Raw genomic sequence first — 12,778 nt, forward strand, 5'->3', positions numbered from 1 at the left:
AAATATATATATATATATATATATATATATATATGTACAAATATATATATATATATATATATGTACAAATATATATATATATATATATATATATTTGTACATATATATATATATATATATATATATATATATATATTTGTACATATATATATATATATATATATATATATACACACACACACACACACACTTCTTACATGAGCTGTCAACCAGTTGACTGTAATGGATAACTTAGATAAAGATATCTTGGAGATCTTAGAGAAGATCTTAGAGAAAGATAGCTTGATTTAGCTGAGCAAATTTTAAGGCTGAGATTTATATCCTGTTTATTAAGCCTGTATAAGGTACACATATGAAACAGCCAAAACAAACTAATTGTTTTTGTTGATGGATAAACATGGGTCACATCTCATATCAGATTTGCAGATTTTTCCCTCAAATGTAATGTTTTCTTCTCTGCTGGTTGCTTAAACCATGTTTTGCAGTTTAAAAAAAGTGGTGGGGGCTCTTTTTAAGAAGTGATGATCAGACACACTGACTGATATCCTGCATGTTTGCGCTGAGGGACGGGCTGTTTTGATTATGAAATGATTGGTTGAAGATATAAAATTTTAACCGTCATAAGTTTGAATGCAACTGAGACTTTCATCTACTCTTTAGTCATTTAGCAAACGCTTTTTTCCAAAGCGACTTACATCTGAGCCTTATTATCAATATCATCTGTCCATCTCTCATTATTAAGACTGAATTCATGCAGGCTCACAAGCTGTGCCCCTTCTCTTATTTTGCATCCAGAAAAGAGAAAAGTCTCCATCCCCCTATTTCAGATGGACTAGTCTGCAGTACACTCTGTATTCATAAAAGTGTTCTGACACTAGAGAATCAATACTAGTGTGAAAGAACAAGTGGAATCAGAGGAATTAATGCCCTATTATTTCTTAACACATTAACACATAAAGAATAAAGTTATATTGACTTCAGGTAGACACATGGAGGAGAGATGGACCAGACAGAGTCTTTGGGTAAGGAAATTAGAGCCCGACCAATATAAGACTTTTGGGGCTGATGTTGATTCTGATATTGGTGGCTAAAGAAAGCAGATATCCAATATGTTTGCCACATTCAGCTGAAAATGGTCATATAGGCTTATGGGAGTTGTTCTCTGCTACATTATGTGTTTTGGTTTTTTTTTTTTTTAAACTCCTTATTATACGGCATCCCACTTCATTTCATACTGCTATGCAAGTTTAATTGGGCCTCATAAATTCACATGTTCATGTTTTCATTTAACAATTTTTTTTAAAAGTTCCAACTAATGTATCCGATACAAAGAGCCATGACCGAATAATACGTAGCCTAATAATTACTGCTGATCTTGACAAAAGTTACTAGGAACTAGAAAAGGAACTAGAAAAGCACCTCTGAGAAGCAGCTTATTTCCATCCATATTGTGAAGAAACATTTCCTTTCAGATCACTCCCAAAATTTGATGGAGTCTAAGCTAGACTCATCATCGGCCAAAAAAAAAAAAAAAAAAAAAATATCACAAAAAGCCATCATGAAGTTGACAGCAAACAGACTAATAACATAACATCCTTGTTGGAGGTAATTATACAGCCTTTAACAATTCTTAGAGCAGTATGAATTGCTGTTTGCTGCATGCAGGAAAATGAGAGGGGTTTCCAGTGTTTGACAGTGCACCTCTACACAATCTCTTAAATTACAAGACAAGAATGTAAGATATGTTGCCTTATTAAATCAGATCAATATTCTTTTACATTAACTAAAACAGTGCAAACAAAACAGTTGTGCAATGCATCGCAACAGGTGATCAAACAATATTCAAAATTTTTACATATTTTATATTTTATACATACATCATAAAAGAAAGTACTTACCAGTCAAGCCTGGAATGGGAATTCCAGCTCCTAATGTGGTGAGTACTGGTGTTGGGGCAGTGGGTGGTGGTGGGGCATCTGCAAACAGCTGGTGTGGCCTGTCTGCCTGGGACAGAGGGTTTTGTGCAGCCAGGAGTCGTTCTGCAGCTGAGCCGTGACGCTCTCCTTTTGAATCTTTCTTAAAGGCGTATGACACCGTGATGGGCCTGTTGCAGAGGTACTGGCCGTTCATGGCCTCAATGGCTGCATCTGATGCATCAAAACTGGCAAAATTGATAAAGGCATAACCCTTGGAGTTGCCGGTGTCTGGGTCTCGCATGATCTTTGGAGTTTGCAGAATCACACCAAATGCACTAAATGTGTCATAGAGCAGTTTCTCATCAATCTCTGGGTCCAAGTTACCAATGAAGATGTTGGCACCAACATCCAGGTTTTTGTTGTGTGCTGAAGCTTTATTGACCCTAATTGGTTTGCCATAAAGCTTGATCATATTCATTATTTTAATAGCATAGTCAGCATCCTCTTCACTGAGGAACTCCACAAAGCCATAACCTAAGAAAAGTAAAACCAGTTATGTAGGTTACATACATTCATATCGCAACTCATTAAGAATACACTATTTTCAGAGGTTTTTGTTCTGCCCTATAAAGCAAAATGTTAGTTAATACTCACCTTGATGCTGGCCCGTGACACGATCTTTGGGCATGTGTGTGTTGACTACAGGACCAGCCTGCAGAAAAAGCTCCCAGAGTAAGGGCTCAGACACTTTCTCATCCAGACCACCAACATACACAGTGGCATCTAAAACCAGAAAAATAACCATCATGACGAAAAGTAAGCTTCAATGACAAAAAGCATGTATATCAGGTGAAATTTTTCAATAACCAAAGTAAAAGAAAACTGTTGACCCTGCTGTCTTTTTTAATTGTCACTCGTGCTCTACAACAACCTAAAGTGCATATTTAAGGTTTACTAATGTTCTTCGTGTATTTGAATAATCTCCAGTGATCTAAAATTTCCTTGAAATTCGGTTATCTATGATAATCCAAGTTTCTTACATTTAGATTATAAACAAGGAGTGTGCATCATACACTTGCGATGAATGAAAACTGTTAGCATCTTAGTCGTGCAAACAAGTACCTGAAATAATACTGAATAGATGTTAATGAAAGACAATCTTTTTGTAAACTTGTGATACGGCGAATTTAAATAACTTTCTTTCTTAAATAAGCTTTGATAGCCCTTATTGCCAGTTCTTCCTGTGTTTTGCTTCATGCTATTCTCTCTATTTGTTAGGCTAACTTTAGCTGTTAGCTGACAACATCTGTTTTGGTTTTACAAAATCCGCACTCGTTTATATTATTAAAAACAAAACTGTATATAATTAGGTTGAGTGTAAACTGCAATTTGAACGACTTAATAAAAATTAAATGTATGGCTTAAGTAGCAATAAGCTAAGCTAACAACTCCATGTGTTCGATCTATTGTTTCTCACAAACTAATGGCTAAATATGTGTACACCGTTGCTTAGAAAAACACGATAGCAGATTACATTATGATATACATATTTATGCCTGTAAATAGTAAGGATCAATGGATGGAAAAGGGAATAAATGATTAGGTTACCTTGGTTTCTTTCTGAAATTGGTCCCGCTGCCATGTTGAACGACAGACGCAGGGGGAGCGTTGAGAACAGGAAGTCCCGCCTCTTCCGGCGCTTCATTCAGACGCCACTCCCCCCCCCCCCCCCCCCTTTTTTTTTTTTTGCACCATTTGTCAAATTTACAAGCTACAATAACATTTTAGTTGAAGATTGCTTTCATTAATCCCATTATATTTTACAGTAGGATAAAGAATTTTTTTTTTTTTTAACTACTTGAACATAACTTTTTCTTTCCATCATTTTCTGGTTGCATTTGCTCTTAGTTATTGGCTATATCTCATTGCCAAACTCTCTTAAATCAATAGTGGATTTAAACTGTTTCCTGGAATTATTAAGAGCAGGCAGCAGGCTTATTTTAAAAGCCTTAGTATCAATCATATCTATTTTATTCATGTTATGTTGCAGATGTCTCATAAATGTCTGATATAGATTGACACCTATCAATAATGCTTGTGGAGGTTATCATAGTTGGTAATTCTAGGTTTAGTATCATTTGCATGGTATAAGAAGAGAAATACCACAATGAATCCTTTCCTCTTGTTTTATGCTTTTCCAGCATATTACAGGCAGTGAATGGTGTGTTCCATTACTATTTACTTAGTTCCTGTTACTGTGGCTTTGAGGGTACATTGTGATGCTACTCAGACAGCACTTTTTTTTTTCTCTGAAAGAGTTTAATATACACTCACTGGCTACTTTATTCAGTACATCTTGCTTTTACTAGTACTAGTACATGATAGCATCACACAGTTGTTGCAGATTTGTTGGCTTCATGTGGATCACTCATGTCACCACATCCCAATGGTGCTTTATTTGATTGAGATCCGGTGACTGTGGGGGCCATTAAGGTACAACAAACTCATTTTTATGTTGAAGAAACAAGTTTAAGATGATTTGCATTTCGGGGCATGGTGCATTATTCTTGTGGAAGTAGCATTCAGAAGATGGGTACAATGCAGCCATAAAAGGATAGACTTGGTCATCAATATTCAGGTAGGCTGTGGTGTTCAAACCATGCTTAACTGGCACTGGGGGACCAAGTAAATACCCATCACCCCATTGCATGGCCCCAAGACGGATCCATGTTGTTTACAGATAATTCAGAGTCTGCCATTTGAATACTGAAATGCAGACTTAAAGGAAACATTTTGACTTACGAAGCTTCAACATGCGTGCCAAAATAAATGTATTGCTTTTAGATCTGGTTATTTTTGGGTTTTTTTGCTCATTATTACTGGATTGTGATATCAGTTGATAAGGTTTCATAGTGAAGGACAGTAGAAAAAAAACAAAAAAAAAAACCAAAAACCTCAATCTTTTTGTAAAATAAATGTTAAAAATTCCATAAAAATAAATCATTATGATTTGTTTTTATTTTCATCTTCAATATTTCATTAAGTTGCACTAAACCAGACAAATAAGAGATCTGACAGTCTCTAGCATTTGTATAAATTGGTTTATTACATATACATGTAAATCTACCAAAAGTATAAACACAGAGTACAAAATGTTCATAGAAAATACGCACAGTTAGGGCTTTCAGAAACGCTTATAAAACAATACTGTGTCGTATATGAAACATACAAATTAAAAATCTTAAACATCATGCATCAAAGCCAAAAAATAAAAAGCCAAAGCAGTTTTCTTCATGAAATAGATCATAGAAAAAATACTGGTTAAAAAAAGCTTTAATTGATAATGATAAAGAAAACTCAAAAGCGTTTGAATGAAGAACCATCAGATTAAAAGTTTTACGTTAAAAAAATAAAAAAGCAAAGGCAACATATTGAGCATCTTGACAGGAATATCAGAAATATCATTTATGATCCCCAGTTTCATTCCTACATAAATGTCATTGAAAGTTTGAGTTTTTACTCATTAATCATGTTTTTGTTTAATGGCTTATGAGACCGTACAATCACTGAAAAAGCTTCTGCCTTTGAGATTCTGGGTAAATACGTTTATGTGGATGTTTAAAATGTGATTTTTAAAAAAGAAAACAAAAACAATACAATAACAAGAGTTAAAGGTGCAGATATATGATACATGAGGTAAAAATGTTTATAGGATTTTCACTTATTACTAGCGAGAGCTGCAAAGTTCTCAACAATTAGACTGCAAAAGATGAGTTATAAACAAGTAAGACATGTTTATAAAGTTACACTGGTCAGCTTTTGCAAAATAAATCCTTCAAAATTAAATGCCATATTGAGGAATTATGGCATGAATGAAAACTACCCTCAATATACCGCTATAAATCAAGCAGCTAGCTGAATTTTGTCCTGATAATGGCCAGTCTCTCCATCAGAGTCTCCGCAAAGTGTACAAAAGCTCCTATAAAATTATTAATTGGGATTTATACCATTTTGAGTTTGTAATAATTTAAACTCATGAAAATAACATGGAAACACTGCTTTGCCGCCTTTTATATACAGTCTAGGTTTGCCACCTTTGTGCAGAGCCAAGCTAGCTGTTGTTATGCTAAGGTAACCTGCTGTATGCTGAGGCAGACATGAGCATGGATTTTAACCCTCTTATCTACCCTATTGCTACAAAATGTAACATTAACTTACAATGAAATCTTAATACGCAAAGGAAAAATATATCCCTTTAAAGACCCCGTTAAATAAGATTAGGCATTTTTGTTTTTTTTAAAGCTCTAAATGTTGGATGTTGCCAATCTCAAGGCACAATGTCCCAGAAAAGAGAAATGGCAAATAAAATAATAAAAACAAATCTGGATTTAATCATACTCAGCCCTTTCTTCTTTTGTTTTTTATGTGCCTTCTTGGATTTTGTATAATCAGTTTCTGCTGTTGACAACTCAGCATTTGGCAGAACGTTTAAGCTTCCCTGCTGTTTTAACTCGCACTAATTTCATACCATATTTCCCTCAAACTAGAGCCATGGATCCATTAAACTCTCGCCTCATTTACATGGGGTCTTTAAAAGGCTACTTGATAAAATGCCTTCATCCTTATAATGCTTTAAAATATATTTTAGTCATTTAAAGATTTTACTTTGTAATAGTATCAAATTTTTTAGCTAACAAGTGCTGGATATGTTATGTTCTTTCATCTGTAGATATACAAGTGCTGCCAAAAAATAAAAAGAACTGGTTCCAGTATCTTAAAAAGTTAATCAGGTTGAAACTCCAAACTCATTTTCTGGCCATAAAACTATACCTCTAGTCCTCTTAAGCACCAACTTTTTAAAAAAAGAATTCTCACTGAAACACTTCACAAACACAATCTGTATCACATGAGCAAATCCTATAGAGTAACAGAGTTTCGTTGTAGGTCCTTTAGGCAATAGCACACTAAAAATATACATTCGACTAGTGTCATGGTCAACAAGCGCACAACGACTTCTAACAAAGCCAAGAGCCTTCACAAACAAAAAATAAACAAAACAACATAGTGACGATTCACCATCTGATGTTTTTTTAAAAAACCTGAGCTGCTGTCAGAGCAGTCAGCTGCTGACATTTTTAACAAAGTACCCACAAGTTATTATGTGTTTGTAAGCTTACTTTTTAGTATTACTCTAAATGTTCTCATACTTACAGTATGTTGACAGTGAAACTGAATTAATATGAGCAGCCTGTCATTTTTTTTCCTCATATATAATGTCAGAGTGACTTGTGTATTTTATTTTATAAATATTTAGTGTATGATTTTATACACTATAAAATCCAATTTTTTTTTTATCTTAATATGCATGCAATACACCCAGAACCTTTAAGAAACACACTAGTCTGACATGATCTCAACTCCTCGTGTGTTTAGTACATTCACTGATCATGACTAGATTTTGTTTTCTGTAGGTCTGCTAGGTAACTGCAGTGTGAAATAGTGAAAATCTACAGACACCAGGTGGCATGGCAAGCACTTTTTTCTTTTTTTTTTTTTACAGGAGCTGATAAAGAAGTATCCTGTAATTTGTAGGCACAAAGAGGTAATGGCTACAGCGTGTTTGTTTTATAGAAAGCTGCACCATACTGTAAGTAAAGGTCTGATTACCTGGTTTTTGTTGCAAAACAAAACCTCGAATGTTCAGAAAAGCGATCGACACTGTAACCAAGAATCCAACAGTGTCAACAGGGTGTTTCCTACAAAGCTTTAGTGTGAGGGCAGAGTGGCGGCGTTGGCTGCGCTGAGTTGACCCACGGCTAACATCATGATGTCTTTCTTCTCTTTGTAAAAGCGTAGTTCTCTGCCTGCCAGCCTGGCGTCCTCCAATTCTCGCTCTGTCGAGGCCAGCTCCTGCGCAATGGTGCCCGCCACACTCTGCTCTCGGTTCACCCAGTCGGCTGCCATCTGAGTGCGCATGTCATCGTCAAGTGCCCGGTGGGAGTAATGAGCCAGCACCTCCTGAAAGTTCAACCATATCCCATAGTCATTTCCAAGTTCATTTCAAGGGTTATTTTTTAGTCTCAGTGCTTTAAATGTGTCTCAATAAATAAAATTCAGGTTCATTTTCGATCATTTAATAAGCTTTCTGTCTAACAGCAATGCTGCCACCCAGGATGAGAACAAAACTGAACTTTGAACAAAATCTTTAGGTAGAGAAAGTCGTAGCTTATGATTTGTAGTTGAAAAAGTTCTTTGTGAAAAATAAAAGCGGGCCTGGTACATGAATGATAAAAGTCATGTAGGATGTGTTTAATGTCTCAAAGTACCTGTCGGGAACACTGTCGCTCTCTCATAGCTTTGAGGCTTCCGTTCCAGTGCAGCAGCTGGAACACAGTCATCAGCTCCTAAAGCACAGAAAAAACACCCAAACCAGCAAGAATGAGAGCCCAAACTCACTTCAAAAAGCTCAAACTTTAGTCATTTAATAGTGTAAGCAATGAACGCTGCCTTCAGACTTGCTGTTTCCAATTAGAAACAGAGTTAAGATGTTCCAGCTTAAAGCTGCCTGCTCTTAATAAACGATAAAACAGGTCACATGTGCTTCCAAAACTGCGGCAAGTAACGTCATGAGTTGGTATGCGACAAGTCATCCCAGCTAAAAATCTCTTTCAAATAACTTTTAGTTCTTTTACTGTGCACTTCAGAGTCAAGCTGAGTACACACACACCAAACTTTCACACAAATTGTGAACTCAGACATTTCCTTGTCTGTATCGCATCAGATGTAAATTAAAATCTTTTTATTCACCTGAAACTCCAGCATGGACTTTCCTTTGTTGGACTCCAGCATGAAGCGAAACGCCCCAATTCCTGTGTTGGGATTATCAGCCTCTTCCCGGTTTCCCTGTGAAAAAACAACAACTGCCAGTTAAACAGACAAGTGTAACTGAAATGTTTTGCTTAGTTGCATATTTTTGAGGAAATTTGGTGTGTCTGTGTTAGTCGATGAGCATATTCTTGAGAGAAAACCTTCTCCTTGTATTCATGGTGCCCAAATGAACATCTTCTACCATTCAAACAGTATCTAAGATGACTTACATTGAAGGAGGCCAGCGCCTCATTCACACTCTTCTCAATGAAATCGTCCGTAATTCGACGAGAAGGATGTTCGTTAAAAACAGAGTTCATCAAAGCAATCTTGGCAGCACTGCGCCTCGCCTCTGCCTTTGTTGGACAAAACTGTCAAACAACGAAGAAAACACAAACAGTCAGATGTATAAATACACAACCAAAAGACTGATGATGGCAACTGTTTGAATCTTACGATGGGAAAGGTCGCCAGGACTAATTATATTTACTGACAACAAAGGCACCAGTATCCCTTTTTTTAATCTCATAAAAATCATGCAGATCAAGTACCTGGAAACTTCCAAAGCAGCTGCCGCCTGGAAGGCTGACAAAGCAAACATATGGAGGGCTGTTGGATGGGACCATTTCATAAACAACCAGAGCCCCGTTTCGCAGGTCGGCACCTCTGGTCTGCTTCATCTGCCAGAATTCCTGCAACGCTTCCACCACGTTTACTGAAGGGCACAGACACCAAACAGGCCTCATCACACTGTGCCAGCTGCACCAAACATTGTTTTTATCATAAGCACCTTCAATGTGTTTTTGTCTTTTGTTGGGAAAAAAAAAATAAAAAAAATCCAAGTGGCAGCCAAGAGGAAGAAAGCTCTAAAAGAGAAACACCCTCAACACTTATAAGTGCTCAAGTAACAAAGTCATATTTCTTGGTTTCAATAGGAAACAAAAACAAAGCAGTGCAGTAGCATCTGCAAGTGAGTCAGAAATAGTTGCTATGGTTTGGGTCTGCAGAGAAATGGAAGAGCAGTAGTCTATTAGTTTAGCTCTGAGTATTTGGGCCCATGAATGTACAACTCATACCTCTGTCAGCCATCTATAAGGCATGTCGTGATTTTAAAAAATGTCTATCTCTTTTCTCCCACTGAGGGGCAGTAAAACAGCCAGCATATGCTGTCATCCTGTTGTTTGTAAGTCATAAAATAAGATTGATGTGCTTTTCAGATGTTTATTTACACTGATCTACACCCTACACTACCATCAGGGAGGCGCCTAGTCCTAAAGTAATTCTGCAGCCTGACAGTGTGTCCAAACACATTACCAGAATCAAAAGGAAGCATCTTCAGCAAGAGGGAACCCTGCAACAGATGGTTGACCTCAAATCAATCTGGGATTACATAAAGACACTAAATGCACCAAGACAATCTAAATCAACACCATGCAGAACTGCATGCAAGGGCTTTTAGACAAGTTTTAATCTCAAATGGTACTACCTCTAGAAATAAGATGATATCGTGAATTTGTGTTACTAGATATGCGCAACTATTTCTCAGAAACAGGAGTCAAACAATGTGAGCACACAGGGGTAAGATAAAGCTTTAAGGTCTGTTTACTACCAGTTTCTGGCCATTTCCTTTACGATAAAAGTGGAAAGACGCAGGAAACGCTGAGAGACTAGAGCACATGTAAAGTTCCAGGCTCTGGCCCATAGAGCAATGTTTTAATGGCCTGTATTTTAACCTGCATGCCCAGAAATGTGCATACATGATTCACTTTTAACTACAACACTAAAAAAGAATGCTTTAGTTATAGTGACAGAATAAAGCATCTTTAAAAATTTGTGTAGTTTTGCCTATCCTACAGCAGTCTTCTGCTAATGTTGAGGTTGTTAAGTAGTCTAAATGCGATGAAGGAGGGACAAAGCTGTTAGTCAGTGCACTTAGGGACAATCTTTTGGAAATAAATCCTATTAGGATGGGGCAGGAACACCTCTCTCACATCCAACTGCAAACGCTGTTTCCGTTTTAGGTCTATTATTAGAACGAGATATGGTTTTCTCTACTCTGCACTGGTAGTTGAGGGAGAAAACCATGAAACTACAAATATACAAGTCCTAAAACAAATCTATTAGAATATAAACCATTTTAATCTTGTCATAATTGGTACATAAACATAAAGTTTGTATTAGATGCTCGGATCATGTTCTTAATCTCAGCCCAAAATTGGCCCAATTACAGAGTGCCAAGTTTGGTTGCTAAAACTGAACCACATTCAGATCACCCCAAATGGTCCATAATTGGATAGATGTGGCTTAATTTTCTGAATCTCCACACAATCTGGCCCAAATCCACATGACTAAACCCTTACCATACCATTGAAACCACTGCTGGGTGAGAAATGTTGATGAGTTGCTGTCAGGAGGCAGAATTTCTGCCAAGCTGACCTGGGAAATGTCATTCATTAATTGACATGTTTTGTGTAATGCCAACCCTAAACTCCCACACATCTAGGTTCTTCATCCCTATGACGAAATGATGAAGTCACTGTAAAAGTAAAACCTTTACTGATAGTTGATGAAGTAAAAACCATCAGAGCATGGTATATTAAAGTGCAGCCACAAGCATTGCAGGAATGTGTGTTTGCGCGTTGCTCCAAACAAATGGCGCAGCTGAAAGTGGCTCTCTCCAAACTCCCCTCCCCAACTACAATCTGAAACTGTATGACACAAATTACCACCTTTACCTCCACGTTACACACATTACCGTCGTTATCCACGTTTGTAGGGACACAACAGGACATTACCTCTGCCGTAGCCTTGTGTGTGTTTAGCGAAGCTGCGGACCACAGCCTCTACAGCTTCCTTCAGCACCGCTGGGTTCCCGGGGTTACAGTGGCCGCTAGCCCCCGGCCCCAGCACGGGTCCCATGCTGCCGTACAGGCTGTGGAGCTGCAGCGGCGGTGGCGGTGGAGGAGGCCCGGAGGAAGCAGACAGTGAGGCCGAGGGGGGCAGCAGAGGCGCGATGGGGACCGTAACCCCGGGCCGGAGAGAGGAGCGGAGGGTCCCGGTTGGTCCTGAACCGAATCCAATCCCCGGCTGCAGCCTCTGAGGGCGGATACTGTCCGGGATCACGTTAGATTCCATTGTCCCGACGTAACGTCTGCGAAGTCCGGCTCAGGAGGGAAACTGCACCGATTAATTAAACAGCTGCCTGCCGAAAAAGTCAGTGTAAAGGTGTGAGAAACAAAGGCTGAGCAGAGTTTGGTCAGTCACCACCCAAATCAGCGCATAACGGACGCTAAAACAGTGCCGCTGCTGCTGCTGTACATCCTCACTCTCTGGATTAGGTTTGTGGGATTGTCCGTCAAATGATGCGTTCAAAGACCCCTCGGATGCTGCTGCTTTTCATCTAGCGTCCACGTTTTCACTGTAGATGTAAAATTCTGTCTTTTTGTAGCTTGTTTCTTTTTAGTTTGCTTGGTATTTGTCTCCTGTTGGTTTATTTTACTGTTCGTGCGCGTTTTAATGTGTTATTTGTTGAGTGATGTTTTTCTTTCACTGTTAAACAGACAGTGTGTTAGGGGTTTTAACCATGACTTCTCTTCATCTTCCAATATTCTACATCTGGAGTAATTTCCATTCTGGTGGATTGACTTTCTGGAATAGTCTTTTACCTTCATTCTGACACATTCTGTATGTGTTATGTCCTGTAATGTTTTAAAATGATCTTAAGAAAGGGAAAGGCTTAGGTATTTACAGAATGATAAAAGAACTGGACAAAAATCAATGGCAAAGGGTCATAAGGCACCATGAATCCTCCGGTGAACCTGGATCTGAACATTTTAAACAGTGTGAAATCACATTAGGAGAAACAAAAATAAAGGACAGCAAAGGGGGAGGGAAGCTGGAGAGCTTTTCTTAAAGAATACTCAAAATTTACATAAAATTTGAATAAAAGGGTTCAGACTGTGCTGAATGACAAGGGGCATAAACCAGGGGTTTAT

At 37.9% G+C, this 12,778-nt stretch overlaps 2 protein-coding genes across 3 annotated transcripts in view; both read right to left on the reverse strand.

Moving 5' to 3' along the window:
• The window catches only part of sf3b4 (splicing factor 3b, subunit 4), an 8,725-nt gene extending 5,108 nt beyond the window's left edge, over nucleotides 1–3,617 (reverse strand). For both annotated transcript variants that reach the window (XM_079259069.1, XM_079259068.1), the window contains exons 1-3: nucleotides 3,525–3,617; nucleotides 2,571–2,699; nucleotides 1,899–2,450 (exon numbers count right to left, since the gene is read on the reverse strand). In XM_079259069.1, the coding sequence (XP_079115195.1) occupies nucleotides 1,899–2,450; nucleotides 2,571–2,699; nucleotides 3,525–3,558 (715 nt within the window). In that variant the 5' untranslated portion in view covers nucleotides 3,559–3,617. The remainder of the gene's footprint in view (nucleotides 1–1,898; nucleotides 2,451–2,570; nucleotides 2,700–3,524) is intronic.
• A 1,478-nt stretch (nucleotides 3,618–5,095) lies between these two features.
• lix1l (limb and CNS expressed 1 like) lies at nucleotides 5,096–12,056 on the reverse strand. Its single transcript, XM_079259010.1, has 6 exons — nucleotides 11,579–12,056; nucleotides 9,335–9,498; nucleotides 9,014–9,154; nucleotides 8,724–8,819; nucleotides 8,243–8,320; nucleotides 5,096–7,934 (listed from the first exon to the last, which is right to left on the reverse strand). Exons 1-6 carry the CDS (start codon nucleotides 11,916–11,918, stop codon nucleotides 7,683–7,685), a joined length of 1,071 nt encoding a protein of 356 aa, XP_079115136.1. The 5' UTR covers nucleotides 11,919–12,056; the 3' UTR covers nucleotides 5,096–7,682.
• Between the last annotated feature and the right edge of the window lie 722 nt (nucleotides 12,057–12,778).

Source organism: Telmatherina bonti, assembly GCF_933228915.1.
Source record: "Telmatherina bonti genome assembly, chromosome: 19".
NCBI classification, from domain to species: Eukaryota; Metazoa; Chordata; class Actinopteri; order Atheriniformes; family Telmatherinidae; genus Telmatherina; species Telmatherina bonti.